The sequence below is a fragment of the Acomys russatus genome, chromosome 10, assembly GCF_903995435.1.
Source record: "Acomys russatus chromosome 10, mAcoRus1.1, whole genome shotgun sequence".
Lineage (NCBI taxonomy): Eukaryota > Metazoa > Chordata > Mammalia > Rodentia > Muridae > Acomys > Acomys russatus.
In genome coordinates, this window is record NC_067146.1 from 52,345,116 (window position 1) to 52,364,060 (window position 18,945).

Sequence of the window (18,945 nt, forward strand, 5' to 3'; positions counted from 1 at the left end):
TCTTACTGCTGAGTCATTTCTTGAGCCCCAAGCCTGCCTTCAGATCACATTTTGAGAAATAATGTTCTTCCTTGGTATCAGCAAACACACATGCACACAGTGTACATGGAATATGCTCACACGTTCACTATTCAACATAAACATAATTAAGCGGGCTCATACTATATACAACACAAACACAGAGCTGCGTTTTAATGGCTATATCATATTCCACTCTATGTACTAGTTGAGACATTTAAATTCCCGGCTCTTTCTGTATTACAAACAATGCTACAATGAATATCTTGTGTTTTCATGTTTGTAATGCAAAGCGGAGTAGAACAGATACAGGAGCAAATCACTAGGTCAAAGTACATGAGTAAAGAGTCCGCTCAACTGCTCACCAGTTCATCTGTAGCAATTTACACGCCCACCAATTGTCTAAGTGCAGATACTAGTTCCATCTTTATCAATCTGAAAAGCTAAAGAATTGCTTACTTTTATTTGAATTAGCATATTTGTAATATAGCAATAACTAACATTCTGGTTACAAATGAAACACAATTATCTTATAGTCTACAAAATATAGCATCATTTAGCTTCGTGAAAATTGTCCTTTATTTTAAATTGTAACCTTATAAGATGGAATAAATGAAATTGAAATACATGTTCATTTGATAGTACCTAGGGTTTTATTTTACTATGTGATAACAAAGAGAGAGTTGTAAGGTCTATGTTCAAGGTCAGCGTGAGCCCAGCACTTGGCAAAGTTGGGCACCTGCTCCCCGAGCACTTCAGTTTCCTCTTTTGTAAAATGGGGTGCCGTTCCCTTTTAAAAGTTGTTTTGAGTACTTAATTTAAATGACAAATCAGCTATTACTACCATAATACTAATACAAAAGAAATTATGGAATGACTATTTATAATCATTAATCAATGATTATAAAATATGCATGAGATATTAACACAGTCAGACTCTAATCAGGGAGCCAACTCTGTGTCAGGGACTCTGCAGTCACCATCTTTAAATCATCAGGTGTTGATTCTACATACAAGTCATCTTCTAAGAGTAACTCAGAAAATATTTCCTAACTTCCTTAGATCAGCTGGAATTACTCACATATATAATCAACCGCCCGGTAGAATAGTTCTTCTTAATGGGTTCATTTCGGTATACACGATGCAGACCAGGAATGGCACTTGTAGCCAAGAAATGAAATACTGTGTTGTGTCCTACAGTCAGGAAGCTAGCTGCAACCCAATTCATCCACTGTCTACATGCCCACTGCACCCGAAGGCCTGTGCTCAGGTCTAGAGGCAAGCATCTGCACTCATAGACAAAAACTCATACTAAAGTTAAAGGCAGTGCTATCCACTTCGCCCATGCTTCTGGTATAACAACGCTGCCACTGCTTCAATGCCTCTGGGACCCATCTCTAGACGGACATTAACGGGGTCCCCCAGTTCTTCATCCCAAGCCAGGAGTGAGGGTCATCAGTGGGCTCACCCAACAGCTCCCCAGTGGCTCTGCTCACTCAAGCTTACTTTCTGTTCCACTGTGAAGCTCACAAACTTTTATAGCAGTTTCTAATGAATAAAGCAACCTGGAAAAACATTTTTTATATAGTTTTTATTTCAACAAAACAAGAGGAGACACTTGATGGATGTATAAAGTATTGCATATGGAGAACGTGTATACAAATGTACAAAACTTCCAAAAATTCAACTCCAGTTTATTTCATACCTTAAAAACATAAAGAGTACATAAAAATATCCAAAGTTTATTCTTAGAAATGTAAACTCTAAGAATAAAAGGACAAACCAGTCTATTTGTGATAAGAGTTTAGCATTACCACATGATCAGAAGTAAAGGGCAGAGGTACACACTAGCTCCAACAAGAGGAAGTCACCGGACAGGAAAAAAACACAACTATGACCCAAGCCCACTAGCACTCTATGTAAAACACAACATCTTCAAATGATGCACTCTGTGCTCTCTGGTGAAGACCTGGACAATATCAAGTACACATCTCAACCACTCAACGTGCCAGCAATCAACAGCAAACCTGCAAGTGTAAACTCGTGCTCTCTAAAGGACCAGGGTTTTAGCCTTTCACCCAGGGACTGGAAAGACACTATTGTACACTAATTTCTACCTACGATGTCTTAGTAACCAACATTTTTGGTTTTTAGCATTTTTCAGTTACAATACATGACATATGCTTTCTTAATGTACTTCATGGAGGTTTAATGTGCCTATAGACTTAAACATGAAGCTGCCTTATTTTAACTCTTTGCTTAAAATTGTGTTTCAGAGCAAATATTTTCTTACATAATTTATCTTTAAGCATTTTAGTTGTGATTTTCCAAAAGAGGCAAAAATACTTTTAAACTGGTATTCTTTTCATCTATTTTTATTTAAAGACATCTCTCTTTAATTCAAACTTTTTGCAGCTGAGTAATATTTGCAGAGTTGTTGCTCTATAACTGAAAGGGAAATGAAACACTGCCTTTTCAAAACAAACAAGTTGTTTGGGAACTCCTGCTTTCCAGCGCTACAGGGATGGACTTCAAGAGTTCAGGCGGTGCCACAACTCCGAGGTGCTTTCCCGAGGCTCCCGGAAGAGGAAGGTGGGACCCTTGAGAAGTCTACTGTGCAGCTCTCAGAGGCTCGAGCTGGGCACAGCTTCACGGAGACACAAGGAAGTACGGCTTTAAGAATGCATGGGATGAGTTAATTGAGAACCCCCATCTAGAGCTCCCGAACTATGGAGTGCCAGACCCCAGTTTTGTGTGGAACCCTCTTGGTGACATCTTTGTAGGAAAGTGACCAACAAAGCCACACAGCGTCTCACATTTGCAAGATTGCAAGCGGGGAAGAGTAGTGACTACAACAACTGTTGCCACGGATAACGTCATCCGACGTTAGAAAAGCCTTTTAATGCACACAATCCTTATTTGAAATAGTATGAAAGAGTTTTATTGTTAACATAACTCCACACCCAAGAAGATCAGATGGTATAAATCATTTGGAGCAAAACCTCAGACTCACTCTGTTACCCATTTTGTAAAAGAGAAGGGACACATGAAAATGTGCTGTGCACCAATCACTGACAGTTCCTGAACAATAGGGAGGGCCTTTCCTACTTAAAACCTGCAGCATCTGCAGCTCTGGTTTCATTTATGATCAGCAAGAAAAGAAGATGCTACATTTTTATTACAGAAACAAGGAGGAACTAGAAATTTAAGATGAGAGAGTATAAGAAGTCATGTGTCAATGTTATTAAAAAGTTAATTAGCTGTCAAAAACCATGGCGATTGTGACGATCCAGTATCTACTCTGTGCTTGTGGCTGTGGCACCACTGAGAATCCTATGTACCAGACAAGTAACTAGCACTCTGAAACTGTCTTCACAAGGATGAACGTACACAAACATCACTGGGGACCGTGTTTAAATGCCAGTTTTAGTTTACATGGTCTGCCCCTGAAATTCTGAAGATTTATTGAGATACTAGGTGACCCCAGTGGTCTTTGAACCACATGAGTACCAAATGTCTATGACAATATCAAAATGAGGTTTCATTATAGTAGCTGAACATTATTCTGGTCTCTCACTTACGCCAGCTAATGTTTCTTTAAACTTACTCTATGTGTAAGCAAGCACCTCAACTTGCCTAATGACAATCTTTCAAATCTCTTCTTAATAATATCAATACTGTTAGTAACTATAAGAAAAGTCCTTAAAGAATTAGAAAAAGACAACAAGAAATTCACAGTGACATTTTACAAACACTTTCAACTGTATACTACATTACTATTAAATTATTCCAATATCAATTTTACTGTCTAGTTACCTTAAATTTTTTGAGGACCAATGAAGACAGCAGTTCTTTTCTGTTACAGAAACTCAAATGTTAAACTCATTTATGCTAAAAGCACAGACTTTGGGAAAATCGGCTTAAAGTAGTAGGTAAGCATTTAAAACTGTATCTCAAGTGTAAGTGCTTTGCACTCTACGACATGTGCGGTTTTGTCATCTCTGTAAGCTGGACCCATGCAGGCATCTTCTCCTGAGCACAGGGAGGGACCATGAATGTGGCAGCCTTGGTGTGCTGAGAGTCAGTGGCCAAGAACTGGACAGCTTCCCAGGCCTCCCACTGACCTGCTTCCTCTCACTCCCAGTCACTACCAGAGCACTCTGCTCTCCCAGTGGCCTCAGCGGCCGGCTGAGCAGACCACAGATACCAAGCTCGTGAGTCCATTTAGAGGTCACTGCCTCACCACCTTCCTAGTTTTAAGTGTCCGGTTGGCAGCAGTGAGTGTGTAACTGAGTTATTCCTTCTACATCGTAACAAGAACTCTTAAAGCTCACAAACAAGAAGGATGCTCTTTTTTCTTGTGTTAAATTTAAGAACAAATGCAAGCAACCCTAAGTTAATGCACAAAAGTCCTCTGTCCATATTCAGGATCTTTATCTCCTTCCATCACACTTTGTAGATGAGAAATGAATCTAGTTTCTTTCATTCGCAGACAATTCACTATTAAACTCGTGATACTGATATCTTGGGAGCTGTGTTGCAAAATTTACAGTGGTTTCCAGGAAGTCTTCCGGGACGCGTGCTCTGTACACCAAAATTCAAACTAAGTAGGATTTCCAAAGTTGAACAGCACAGTCAATCAGCTCTGTGGCTGGTAACACTTTAGAAACCTAAAGGGACTGTCACCCATAGAATCCAGATCAAACACTTCAAAACATGATCTCCCAGCAATCTCAGCTTTGCTGTTTCATGTTCTAAGAACTGCACAGAAATTCTCTCAGCTTCTCTTTGCAACTGTCCCCGTCGTGAGGATGATGTGGTCACAGCGCTTTCACTGGGCACTCTGTATCCGCATGGCCTCTCACTGCTCCTGTCTTCTCACATGCCTGCATCTCAGCATGATGTCATGGACTCTCTACAGCCCAGTCCTCTCACACGGAGACTCTCTTTGACTTCCCAGGGCAAATACACAACCATCAAAATACAAGGTACTAAAAACAACCTCACTGAGAATGTAACTGACTCAGACAACTGGCAAAAATTTATTGTCGCACTGACAATCTTAGAGCAACAATAACAAAGAAAGCGGAATAAAAGAATAAAGAACTTAAGCCAAGGGGAGAAGTGTACTCAAGAAAGAATAAGACCATATCTTAGCTTACTGCAGGCTAGACATTATTCCTTTCAGAGTCAAAGGAGCCTTCAGAATTCAAGACGCCAGGCCCCTGCCAGGACCAGGCATGAAGGACTGGCTACTTTCATAAGGGAGCAAAGCCACTTTTCCAGCTTCACTGATTACAGGAGAAAAATAAATTACAAGTTAATCTGCGGACAAAGTGATGCTAATACTAGGAGGTCCCTGCTGACCTGCTTGGTACTTCATCGGAAGTTCAGTCCTTTCCGACACGTAAATAAGCTTTTCTTCTTGGAGACTACAAGCAGAAAACCTATGAGCATCTGCCCCAGCCACACAGCCAACAATAGCAGGAGAGGGGATGTGAGGGCCTGGCGCACCACTGACCTGCTCAAAGGACTTACTAAACACAGTGGCTGCAGTCTTGGCCAAGCCTTGGCTGCTGGGCTTGGGCAGGGACTGGCTGGAGGTTAAGGTCAGTCTCTTCAGAGAGAGAAGCTCAAGGTTCTCGCTCTGGGCTCTCTGGGTTTGTTTGCGAGCAAAGTGATCCCTGCAAGATTCCCCTGCAGTCTCTCTCTCCTTCGCTCCAGCTTTGCTTCCTCCCGACCGTCTCTGGTTCTTCCCTACACTTGTCTTGTTACTACAGTTGTGACTACTGTTTGATAGACCCGACTGGCTGGTGCTAGACGCAGCCCGGGAATAAAATCCCTCGTCAACTTCAGTTATCTCCATCAGTTCTTCTTGACCTGTTAATTCTGTATCTCCTAAACAAAGAAATGACAAAGATGAATTAACATGAAGTATCTTAAGCAACTTTTAAAAGAGTAATACCAAATCAATTACATTGCAATCAGTGCCTAAGCATAATTTCTTAAAGCGATGAATTACAGAATAAAAATCAAAGGAGAAATTGAAACATTTTATAAATGTTAAAACAGTTCATTGTAATCAAATGACAGTGATTCCAAGTATATCAAAGCAGTAGCATGCTGTCAGCCCCCCTCCCATAGCTTTAGGAGCAGCTCTCCCACAATGCATGCAAAGAGTAGAAGCCATTAGAAAAACCATCAGACAGTAAAAACGGGGACGACCTCTCTATCGTAGCTCCTACCCACGAACTTAAGTTAAAACAGAAGAATATGTTAAGAGGGGGTTTAGAAGGTTGTGTTCTCCATTCCAGATACTCTAAGAATTAAAAAAAAAAAAAATCGCAAACATATATACACTATAAATATTATAAGTTCAAAACTTGTTAAATTCTATATACATTACGCTTCATATATTAAAAAAAGAAAAAAGAAAAATCATTTTAGTTGCAAAACTTAAGCAGAAAATTAGCTCAGAAGCAATTTTCTGCCTCAGTTTCTCTAACAAATTCCTTGAGACCACATAGGGGTGATCAGTCTGAAGAGCATTAAAAGTCATTGAGAAATTACGATGCATAATTCATGCACTTTATTAGATGACATGCAAATCGTATGTGACTGTGCAACTGTTGCTTAGCATGCACCAGTGCCCTTGCCTCAAGATACCTTGGGGTGCGGCTATAAAGCGCTCTGCTAAAACTGCACTCTGCCAGCTGCAGCCACTCCATCCTCCATCACTTTTCTCACAGATTTCTGCCTCCTGAGCTCAGGCAAGCCTTTGCCCTCACTCCTAGGGTCTGTGGCTGCTTCCTGCAGGCCCTGCATATGCTGGCCATCAATGTCTGCTAGTGCTCTGCCCTTCTCCCCATTCCCGGGTCTCTCTCCGGACACACTTGTGACACTAATCTCAGGAATGACAAGGATGCCCACTGCAGTAGCATCATTACTGCTGTCAGGTTGCTCTAGAATTGAAGATGATAAGACAAAATGATGGCTGAAGACAAAACAAAAGAAAATGCACAACAAAAAACCAAAGAGAACAAAACGGGGTGATTGTATGTTATGACTTAAGGCAAACACTGACACTGTGGTTCCCATAAGTGACAGTCCAGTGACCACGCAGGAGACAACGGGATCACAGTCTTTAGACGTCCACAGGGCATCGGTTCATGTTCTGTATTGTTCACACACATTTTTCATGGACTATGAAACATTTTTTTAAATAAACGAAAACAGAATTCCTTTTAAAAATATTGTGACCAACTAAGCTTTTGTAAACATTAGGTCAATGCTCCAGAACATACAGGCCAAAGCCCTGGCTCTCGTCAGCAGCGACATGCAAAGGACTCGGGAAGCCGCGTTGCACACTGGAGATCTTGGCTGCCATCAGGCTGCACGAGCCTGGCTTAACCAACCGTGGTATTTATGGACATGCTTCCTCAACATGGCCCCATGGCCGGCACTCTGCTGCCTCACACACTCAGGACACATTAATGCGCTTAAGGTAGAATTAAGCAATCTACTTCCTCAGCTTCGTACAGAGTCTAGAAATTTTGATCTGCTTGTAATAGTCCATTACCAAAATGGAGAAAAAAGAAAAGAGGCATGGAGAAACAAACTGGTTCTCAGCAGTTTACTGTAAAAATAGCCTCTGTAATTCAAACAAGGAGCATAACTCATAGGTAGTGAATATCTATAAAGATGACTTTATTCTGTACCTTAAATACAAAAGATTTTAAAGCTTGCAAGTAAATATCTGTATTAAGTAATAAGAATAACATAAACATGTAAAACAATGGGCCAGTGGTGAAGTTTAAACTCCATAACAACATAAGACAACACAACCAAAACCCAAACCAGAAACGGTATATACCCTTAAAAATGTAGCACATGAATCTGTTTTCAGAGCTAGAATCACCAAAGCCTTTGGGATTGCGCTAAAAGTCTGAGAAACAGCATCGTATAGTAAAGGAGCAGAGGCCACAGCTACATACGCCTAGGGAGGCCTAGCTTTGCTGCACACCCCGGCATCTTTGGGCATTCCGGTGCCCAAGCCACCTGACTCACTGGAAGGATGAGTGGGATGAAGCACCACAGCTCTTGAGCTCCCAGGTGACTGTGTGCAGAAAACAGAGTTTGGAAACCAAGGCTCTGCTCTGAGTCTTTCCCACAGGCACCATTGCACATCTCCCCCCCCCCCCCCCCCCCCCCGGCTCCTGTTGCCCTGCATCACGCTCATGTCGTGATGCAGTCACTTCTCTGTAACTGTTGCCTCCCACCCCTGTGGCCACAGGCTCTCCACACTGAGTTCCTCATTCTCAGGCAGGCTGGAGGACGGTGACCCCTTACAGCCACGGGCTTCTGTGTGTACACTTTCCAACCAAGCCTATTCCCAGTTGCTAACAGCTATTTTCAAAAGTAAGGGCCAATCAATACTTATTGAAGTGTGTGCCAGAGGTCATGGCAGCACCGAGTCAAGTCACTGTGGCCATGCTGGGTGGCAGCCAAGACTTTGTTCATTTACACTGTAGAAGCCACTTCAAAAAGAAACACTACAGGGACCTCCAGTCCAAAAGGCAAATTTAATATAAAAATATTTAAGTTTTATAAAAATTTAAAAGATACACATAGACATTCTAACACAATAAGGACACTCAATGGCACTATTTTTTTTTTTTTTAGCACATTCTCAGATATTACTCTTTAATATTTTCAAAACAACAGGCCAGTGAGACCCTGAAGCAGGCCACTTAACCCCCATTTTCATAAGAGGAAACTGAAGTTTAGAAAGTGTGTAACTGCTTAAGGGAGACTTCTGGTTTCAAACAGCCATTCACACATACAGTGAATTCTAATTCAATTTGTTAGAATCAACTTGACTTAAATGCTTTCTGCCATGTCTGAACAATGTTTACTTATTTGTTTAGACTCTTGGTCATTTCAAAGAAGGCAGATAATTTACCTTGGCTGAACAAAAAGTCACAGCATGTACACTCTAGAAGAATACACAGGGATTTATAACTCAAGGCCAGTTTGCTTTTACTTTTAGTTGGTTTTATTTGTGAAAATATGCTGATGGAAGTTAATGGTTCAAAAATGGCAATTCACCAGTGGAAATTCGCAGGGAAGCTGAGAAATGGCAAGAAGAGTATTTATAAAGCAGAACAGGCCACTGAAGCATCAGTCACTCTCAGGACGGCAGTCATGGGCTGAGCAGACGTCAAATCACGAAGCGAACTGTAACAGCAGCTCTGGCTAATGACACATGTGGTTGCTCTGAAGGCAACTGCAATGCCTTAGCTGCTCATTAAACTCATTAACATGCTCATTAGAAAGAAAAGCGTGTTATTCTGGACAGAGCAAGAAAGAAAAGATCATTCTTAGGAAAATTAGACAGTAAAGAAAGATAATTATATAGTCCAAGCATTTATTACATGGTCCTTTCTTTAATGTCTCCCTGGCATTTTTCACCGCATTAATCTTGTGACTGAGCATGCTGGATGGGTCTCCTAGGGTTCCCCATAGCTGAAAGGCACATCTTACTTCTTCAGGAGCTTTTTCAATGAGGACTTCCCTGTTGCCTCATCAAAAGTCTCAAACAACCCTATATCTTATATGCCCCCTCCTCTATTCTGTTTCTTAAAAAAAAAAAAAAAAAAAAATCACCTACAACAAGCTACAATTATCTTATCTACCTAGCTGTATACTCCACAGTGACAGCAATTTTTATCTGGCCACTGTTAAATACCCAATACTGGAAATGTATACTAGACAATAAATATTTTCAGTTATTATTTTCTTTAATTTAAAAAATGTTTATTCTAATTGTATGGATGTTTTGGCTGCATGTATGTATGTACTATTTTTTGCCTGGTGCTGTGTGGGCCAAAAGAGGGCTTCCAATCCCCTGGAACTGGAGTTAGAAATAGTTGTGAGCTTCCTTGAGGGTAATGGGAATTGAACTGGGGTCCTCTGGAAGAACAGCCAGTGCTCCCAACCACGGAGCTGTTTCCAGAGCCCCAGTAAATGTATTTTTAATGAACAGAATTAATCTCTATAACAAGATAAATTTATTATTGCAATAAATAAAGGTGAAAATGCTGAAGATATGAAAAAAGGTAAGCTTGGAAAGATGTTATTTTTCCCCTTTATTCAGTCAAGTAAAACAGCTTAAGAAAATAAATATTCTTAGGTGGTTTAAAAAAAAAGAGAAAGTTCTTTGTTTGAGAAAAGTAAAGAAGGCATTTTTAAATGTAGGCTTATTATTAACACAAAAAAATCTTTTACAAGCTAGTTCACTTTTACTGTTATCTGAAAATGACATACATAATTAAAGAGAGATAATCCTTTTCATGAAAAATTATATAGAGAATGTTTTTAAGGGAATATGAATTACATAACAAGAATTGCTTTTCTTTGGAACTTAAAAATGTATGTAAAAGACATCATGAGTAATTTATACCTATAAAAAGAAATATTTACATTTGACTGCAAATAATTTGAAAAAAAATTGAAATATCCAAAAAAAATTTTTCTGAGACTATTTTATTTTATAACTCCTATGACCATAAGTGCTCTTCACATACAGAAATGGAGAGTAAAGGAATACTTCACTAGGCTTAGCCAGACGTGGTGGGCAAAGGCACTCAACAGACAAGCCTCAAACTCAGCCTGAACCTGAGAAGCCCTGAGAGGTGAGAGAGCCAACTCCACACATTGCCCTCTGCCTTCCACATGTGCACTATGGCATGCAAGGGCCCCTTGCCTACACACGCTTACACACACACACACACACACACACACACACACACACACACACACGTTATAAAAATTAGAATTTAATAGTTTAGGTTTTTCTTTGATGCCGTATCTATTTTCAGATGGAATCTTGCTGTACAGCCCGGGCTGGCCTCAAACTTACAATTCTCCTGCTCAGCCCCGTGAGCAGCCGGAGTTACAGACTGCGCTTGCTCACAAACACTTTAAGTAAACAATTCCAATTTTGTTCTCAAAGGCAACTCATAATCTGCCTTAAACATTTTTTCTGACTTTTGGGGGAAAAAAGTGAAGTGAATTACAAACATTACAAAAACTAATTGCGAAAAGCTGTGATTTTTCTCAAACATAATTTCATAAGCCCAAACATCTAGTCTATTTGCATCCACGAAATAACCTAAGCTTCTGTTCTTACTTGCCTTATGGTTGTTTTGTTTATTAAAAGTGACAATTTTAATAAAAACAATTTAATTATTAGTAGAATTTACACATTTTGGTATCAAAAGTATGGTATGATCTGAGGATTCTGAGACTTCTTTGTGAAATAATAAACTAGCATAAGGAGAGAGAGAGAGAGAGAGAGAGAGAGAGAGAGAGAGAGAGAGAGAGAGAGAGGATAGAAGGCGTCTGAGCAATTCTACTCCTTAACACTATCTTTTAATGATTATAATTTACTCTATCCAGTGCTCTATATATTTACTAGGTTGTACCTTAAAGTATTATTTATAACAAGAAAAATTTAAAGCAAATTACTCAACATATGGGTACAGGTAAGTTAATGACAAATTATCAACTCAATGTGGCATATATATTATGCAGCCATTGAAATAACTACAATAGAATTACCAGGAGAACTTGGGAAAACATTTGAAATGTTAATTAAACAAAATCAAAGCACCAAACATTTTTTTTTTTTTGCATCAAACATTTTAAATAAGGTACAACTATGAGAACTATATACACACAGGAAAGAATAAAATGAAAGCTCTAACAACTGACTGCAGTTATAGATGAACAAACATCACCTTATGCATCAGCTTCACTGTTTCTATAACAATTAGAAAAGAAGGGATAACTTGCTCACCCTAAAACTTTTCTAACCATCTACTTATCCATCCATGAATATAACTACACTGTACTGAGCACTTAGGATATGCCAGTCACCATTTAGGCCCTGAGAAGTCAATGGCAAACATAACAGATTCCCAGCCTTCCTGCTATATAGGAAGCAAATTTGAATAATAGAAAAATTCAAACAGAAACAGGGGAACCAGTAAGTGAGGTAGGTAATAAGGGACACGGCTACTTGAAATGGGTGGTTTGGGAGGTTGTTTTGTGGAAGGATTATTTGAGATCTGAATGTTGGAAAGGCTCTGGCTACATAACAATTTGGAAGAAGGAAGAGAGCAAATTGGTGCCTTTTTAGTATTCAAATTTCAGCCAAACATTCCAAAGAACTAGTCAAAGGCAAGCGTTAGAAGTAAAGACTCTAGTGAGTTAGAGTGGAAATGCTTTCTGAGTGAAGTCTAAGCACTAGGTAACCTGCATCTGCATCTCCCAGTGGCAAAGGCAGACACAGACAGACCATGGATCCGACACCTGCATACTTTCTTCGCCTTTTTTAATCAATAGGAGTCACACTGTTTAACACAAAACATTGAACACAAAATATGGCCCAAGGCTCAGTTTCAGCCAGTAGTCTTAGGAAGAAATCAAAGCTACACAGAAGCACAGAACAAGGCCCAAGAGCTAAAGGGCTGCACCCTGAGCAAGGACAAGGATGAAGACGAACAAGGCACAGGAACTCAAGGGGACTCTGCAGACCAGGCTGGCCCACATCCCCATGGCACTGTCTCAACCCCTGGTGCTTAGATTACTAGTGAGAGCCTTAGGATTGCCAATTTCTCTGCCTCCCCAGTGCTGGGATTAAAGGTGTCCATCACCACATTTGGATAAAATAAATTATTTTATACATAAATTGTGTCTTTTGTATTTGTGTGTAGTATTTGTCTGTGTGTGCATGTGTTTGTACATGTGTATGGAGGCCAGAGTTCAGTTACACACCTCCTTCAGTTGTTTCTTCACCTTGTTTTTAAATACAGGGTCTCTTACTGAACCCACAGATTACTGATGCAGTGAGTCTTGCTGGCCAGAGAGCTCCAGGAATCCCACTGTCTTCAGCAGCCAGCTCCCATGCTGGGGTCACCGACCTGCACCCCCACTCCAGCTTCTAGATGGACGGTAGGATCCGCACTCAGGCCTTCTGCTTGCCCGGCAAGCACTTACCTACTGAGCCTCCCTCAGCCTCCAAACCTTTTTATCGTTCTTTTTTTTAACTCATCCAATAAGATAGTACTTAACCACTGAGCAAATTATAACATAAATCACTTTTTCTGGTATTTTTGTAACATAATTACAAGTCTCTTTGAACTATGTTATCTCACTTAGCTTCAAGTATCATGGAATCCATTAAATAGAAACAAAATTTCAAGCCAAAATTGTAATCAAACTGCTTGCTGTAATAACTTGCAACTGTAGTTTCTATGGGATCAGTATATTTAAACTGTATTAACCTGATTCTTCCACACAGTAAAACATTCTAAAATTCTCAAGGTATTTGCTTTTGGTCACCATCTTAGAAAACTTAAAAATACATATTACTTCTTATTTCTAATTCCTTTTTACTACCTTAGAAGTTTGTAATATTGGAAATTCTAAATCAAAATAATTAAGAAGTAGCACTAATTAAAAATATCCACATGTGCTGGTAGCTGAGAGGCTAAAGAAAGGGGCCTCTGAGTTTGAGGCCAACCTGGGCTACATACAGAGGTCCTACCTCAAAAACTCAAAAGTTAGGGATATAGTACATGGGCGCCTGGATTCAATCCCTACCACCTCTAAAGGCAAAACTGAAAATGAATGTTTTTAGAATTAAGTATTTAACATATGCTAGGGCCAAAAGTAGGGTAAAGTTCAAAGGATCTAGTTTAGAAATATCATTTTCATTATTTTTATTATTGGCACCTTCCTGTTGAAAACAGTTGTGGTTGTACATAACTGAGAAACCCAAGTGAGATCTATTTCCTACTTTAACATTAACAAGATGAAGTGGGATACTAGGTATTAAACAACATTTAAAAGATACTGGCTCTAATGAAGACACGTCAGGTACTAGAGGGCACTTTCACAGAAACAACAACAAACACATTAGACACATCGTCTGTGTTACATAACGTGTGCATGAGTTCGTGTTCATAGTGTTCTCAAAGTGAGCACATTCATTTCAAATTAAGAAAATTCAAAATTTAAGTTTTAGGAGGAGACTATCATCTGAATGGCCAATTAGCTAATATAAGCTTATCAAAAACAGAACTACTGGCTAGCTAGCAAAGCAATTCTTATAGAACCAGTCACCCTTTGGCTGACTGAGAACCAGCCTTTATGTGGCACCTCAAAGCACACCAAATGCTTCTGACTTACTGCTCGCATCACTGGACAAACACACAGACGAAAGGGTAAGAGACAAAGACTTTGGCTTAGGTGGGGTTTCAGATACTAGTTGGCAAAGTTCTCCCTGCTCATCATTTGCACCATATGCAGCCCCTGACTTAGCGGATTCATACAAATGGCCAGTGTTATTTCAGTAACCATTTTGAAAGAATGGATAATAGCTTATGCTGTTCCCATGTAGGTAATTTTTTTTTTAAAGTGGAGGAAGAATGAGTCACAATGGTGTTAGTTGTGGTAAACAAAAAATAGCAGAGGAGAGGTGAAAAGGGGAACTCTGGGTGGTGGTGCACAGATGCTGTGGTGGAATGTGGAGCCTGGAACTCTGGAGTCAAGGATGGGCTCCCTTAGCTGTGAAGGCAGAAGCTGCACGAGCTTCACAGAAACTTTCAAATCACAGAATAAAGCTTAGAGACATATTTTGTTTTCCTTTTCTTCCTATCTTTTTTTAAAATAAATATTAAGAAAAGTAAAATTGCCTTTATTGATTTTTAAAAATAATGCTATTGCTTTTATTTTAAAAATTAGCTTATTTTTCTTACTGGAATTTTTATTTCTTGACTCTTTTTATCACTATAACCTTTCATTCTTAATTTAACGCTTTTTTAAAGTGTATTTTTCTTCTTCTACTTGCTTTTTATTTTCTAAATAGGCCTCAACATATAGGTGCTTTAAAAAAAATCTATGTTTGAAAAAAAAAAGAAAAAGAAAAATACACTTTTGCCTTGAATTATTTACCTCTACAGAATAAAGGAAACTCAACAGGGTTGGAAAATTAAATCATCACCACAGAAATAAGGACACTATTCGCGGGGTTATAAAAAGTCAAAGCAGGAACTGTGTCCTATAACTTCTATTTCCAAATTCAAGCACAGACATAGACTGAGTCATTAAAACTTTCTCAATGACTTCAAAAATTGGAAAGACAGAACACTGAAGTAGGCCACTTCACCATAATATTAAAACAACCAAGTTAAAAAATGTGAGATCAGCTGGGTACAGTGGCATATACCTATAATTCCCAGCCTTCGGGGAGGCAAGGGAGTCCAAGCCAGCCAGAGCTACACAGAGAAACCCTGTTAAAAAAAAAAAACAAAAATTAACCCCCCCCAAAAAATGTGGAGATCAGGTCAACATGTGATTGGTGATCTAATATAGCTCTTTAGAACAACACCTGTCTATGGACGTTAGCCTGTTACTGCTCCACTGAACTGAACTAAGGATGAGTTATGATCAAATGTGAATGCAGGGCCTGCAGGATACCATGTGCTGCTGGTTGACAGTAGACATGAGAGGTCACATACTTTCCACTCAGTCTTGCTGTGAAACTAAAATTGCCCCCAAAAAACCAGTCTGTTAATTAAAGCACAGGGCCAAACAAATAACAAAACTAGACACACACACACACACACACACACACACACACACACACACACACACACACACACACACGTAGAGATTTGGGTTCTGGGATGTGAGCAAATGTTAAGGCTAAAGCAGCTTTCTCACCTTCATTAGGAGTTTTCCATTGCAATATGAGCTGTGGGCAGTTCTTTAAGGAAGTAACACCACACTCATGATGTTTCAGAGAATCCTGAAATACATTCTAGAGCAGCTCAAAAGTACTTTGTTACGAGTAATTAAAATGTCCAAAATTAATAATAAAAAACAGAACATGGGTTTGGACTAGGAGAATAAGTTATACCAATAGCAGAAAAGAACCAATGTGACGAGTTGCTAAAATTGGATGTATTTGTTTGCTGTTATAACCTTTGATGACTCAGATATACACGCAAACTACTACACCTACACAGCTTACTTGTCTATAGCCCTGAGTGATAAACACAGAAAGAAAAGTTACAGAGAAAGTTCCAGCTGCCTGCTTCACTGGGAGCCGCTCATTCCCCCATTCCGTCTCCTAATCAGGAATAAGGAAAGAGAGGTAAGGACAACAAAAGAAGGGAAAGCAGCTGGCCGGTCTCCTCTGTCAATCATCTACTGAGCTCTACAATCACGCAGGACGCTGGCTCTGATGCGCCCTGGGCTGAGGGTATATAATAAGAGGACATATTGTATGTAATAAGAGCACGGTGAGCACCCTGCCCCAGCTCCTTCCTAAGCAGAAGCGTATGTGAACAGCTGTCTCACACTCCTGCTGTCTCCACAACCCACCGTGATGACTGGACCCTTGAACCATGAGCCAAAACAACCCCCTTTTCCTTCAATGTCTTTTTTCAAGGTATTTTGTTGTAGCAACTGTGGTGTTTTGAATTGGCAAATGTAGTTTTTCTTTGTTTGTTTTAATTATTTATTTGTTTAGTTGTGTTTTCTTTTCTTGGGCGGGGGGCAAGGGCAGAAGGCGGAAGTGAAGGGGCAGGTAGATAAGTGCACTGGGTGCCAGATGTGAAACTCACAAAGAATCAATAAAAAATTAAAACGAAATAATGGCTCCAATAGGTCATATCTTTGAATGCTTGGTCCCTAGCCTTTTCTGAGGAGATGAGTCAGTGGGTGTGGGCTTTGAGGTTTCAAAAACCCATGCCATTTCCAGTTAGCATCTCTCTCTCTCTCTCTGTCTCTGTCTCTCTCGGTGTCTGTCTGTCTGTCTCTCTCCTCTCTCTCTCTGTCTCTCTCTCTCCCCTCTCTTTCTGTCTCTCCCTCTCTCCGTCTCTATCTCTGTCTCTCTCTCCTGCTGTGGATCAGATATGAGCTCTCAGCTCCTGCTCCAGGACCATGCTTGCCTACCTGCTGCCATGGTCCCCATGCTGACCATGAACTCTGAACCCTCTGATCATGAACCCCCTGAAACTGCCAGCCCAGTAAACCCTCTCGTCTGTAAGTTGTCATGATGGTGTCTCTTCACAGCAACAGAAAAGTAACTACTAAGATAAAGTTCAGCAGAAAAGGAATGTTTTAGTCTTTGTCACAAGTGGAAAAACAAAGGAGTCAAGAAGGAGAAGCAGACTATTGCTTAAAATCGATGTTGTGTTTCCTGCCTCCTTTCCCAGGCTCCATCAGCACTAGTGTGCCCGTTACAAATTCCTCCTTCTGACTGCGGCACACGGTGAAGGGCTTGGGAAGAAACACGGCCTCCCACTCGATGGCTGTGTGAGGCTGGTGGAGGAGCTGAATGGAAAGCTTATTTAGGATTCCATTACACACAGGAAGTCTCAGGGTCTTCACAGCCATCACCTGAAGTGAGCGCCACAGGACCATGCTTCAGAAACATGAGCAGACAGAAAGGCCACTGTGGGTGACCCTGGAATCTATAAGTCCTTCCATACTATTTCAAGAACTGTTTTACTTATATTTTGTTACATAAATATAATACATACAATTTTACATATAAAGAAAAATTTAAATCTATTTTTAATTAGAGAATTGTCTATATTTTTAGGAAGTACAAACCCTGCAAGTGGCGGTCAAGATGGAACCCATATCCATAAAGGCATCTCAGACAAAATATACATAAAGAGTTTTATCTTGAAATGCTTCAGAGAAATAACTTCCACCTTGTTGTAGATACGTACTTCTTCCTCACAAATCCACACACACTAGGGTGGTGCAGTATTTCTTGTGTTTGGACTGTACAACCCACAGCTCCCCTCCCCCGATTCCCAATCTAAAGAGCAAGCAGGGATGGTAGGGAAGCTATCAGAGCTCCTGCACTTCTCTGAAGCAGTAGTTTGGACGGGATTGTGTCCACAGTGGCTAATACAGTGTCTGGTTTGTCACATCTGCACCTGCTTCACACAGGTGGCCATCCATTAAATTACATGCTTTCTGTAGTGTATTCTCACTTAACAGCATGACTCCACTGAAGAAACCGAAGTATGTTTGAGGTTGGCGCGTGTGAATGGACTTTGTAGTCGTCTAATAGCAAACACCATCGCCTCTTTTATGCCTCCCTGATGAGCCTTCAGGACTCGTTAGAGTGACTTTAAAAATGAGTAGGATCAACAATGATCATTGATTCAACTGAGTAACATCACCTTTATTCTTTTTGCCATACCATATTTTCTGGACCATAGAAGCACTTTTCCTCCCAAAAATGTGGGGGGAACTAGGGTGCACCTTATGGTCCAATTGCTGATTTTACTGTTTTTCTTGTTTTACTGCTCTAAAAAGTGGGTATGTCTTATGGTTAGGTGCATCTTATAGTCCAAAATATAGTAGTCTCTCTTAGCATGTCTGAGAGGAAATGGCAAGCCTTCTCAGACAGGCTCAGCTTTCCGAGTTATGTCTGTAACTCTTCCTTCTTGTTCCTGTTTTCTCTGTGGACACAGGGAGCATGGAGAGGGGTCACAGTCTACCAAGCTGAGCTGTCATTTTCTTCTCAGTGCAGAGGAGGAAGAAAGCAGAGTAGGTTCCCCTAACACACATGCTCCGTGCTCACTTGGGCAAAGAAGTGGCTTTCTGCCTCCCATGCTAAGGCTACTTTGGAGGAGGGAGATATTAATCCCCTGGTTCTTGCTAGATAGGAGTTATAAAAGGAAGAAGAGATGAAACAGGAAGTAGATTAAAAGAGGAGGGAAGTGGGAAAGCATGGAGATGGCATGGTGAATGAAATTAACTTCCAGCAACATTTTAAAATAATGTGACAAAGCAGATAAGAAGGAATACTAATACAACCTTGAATGGAAA

General features: G+C 40.2%; 1 protein-coding gene across 2 annotated transcripts in view; it reads right to left on the bottom strand.

The window, feature by feature from the left end:
• Positions 1–4,916: 4,916 nt before the first annotated feature.
• The window catches only part of Hycc1 (hyccin PI4KA lipid kinase complex subunit 1), a 67,285-nt gene continuing 53,256 nt past the window's right edge, over positions 4,917–18,945 (bottom strand). Inside the window, exons 11-12 of one of the 2 annotated variants that reach the window (XM_051152142.1) lie at positions 6,685–6,980; positions 5,771–5,916 (exon numbers count right to left, since the gene is read on the bottom strand). In XM_051152142.1, the coding sequence (XP_051008099.1) occupies positions 6,712–6,980 (269 nt within the window). In that variant the 3' untranslated portion in view covers positions 5,771–5,916; positions 6,685–6,711. Of the gene's footprint in view, positions 5,917–6,684; positions 6,981–18,945 lie in introns of both variants that reach the window. The other variant, XM_051152141.1, reaches the window with a different exon arrangement.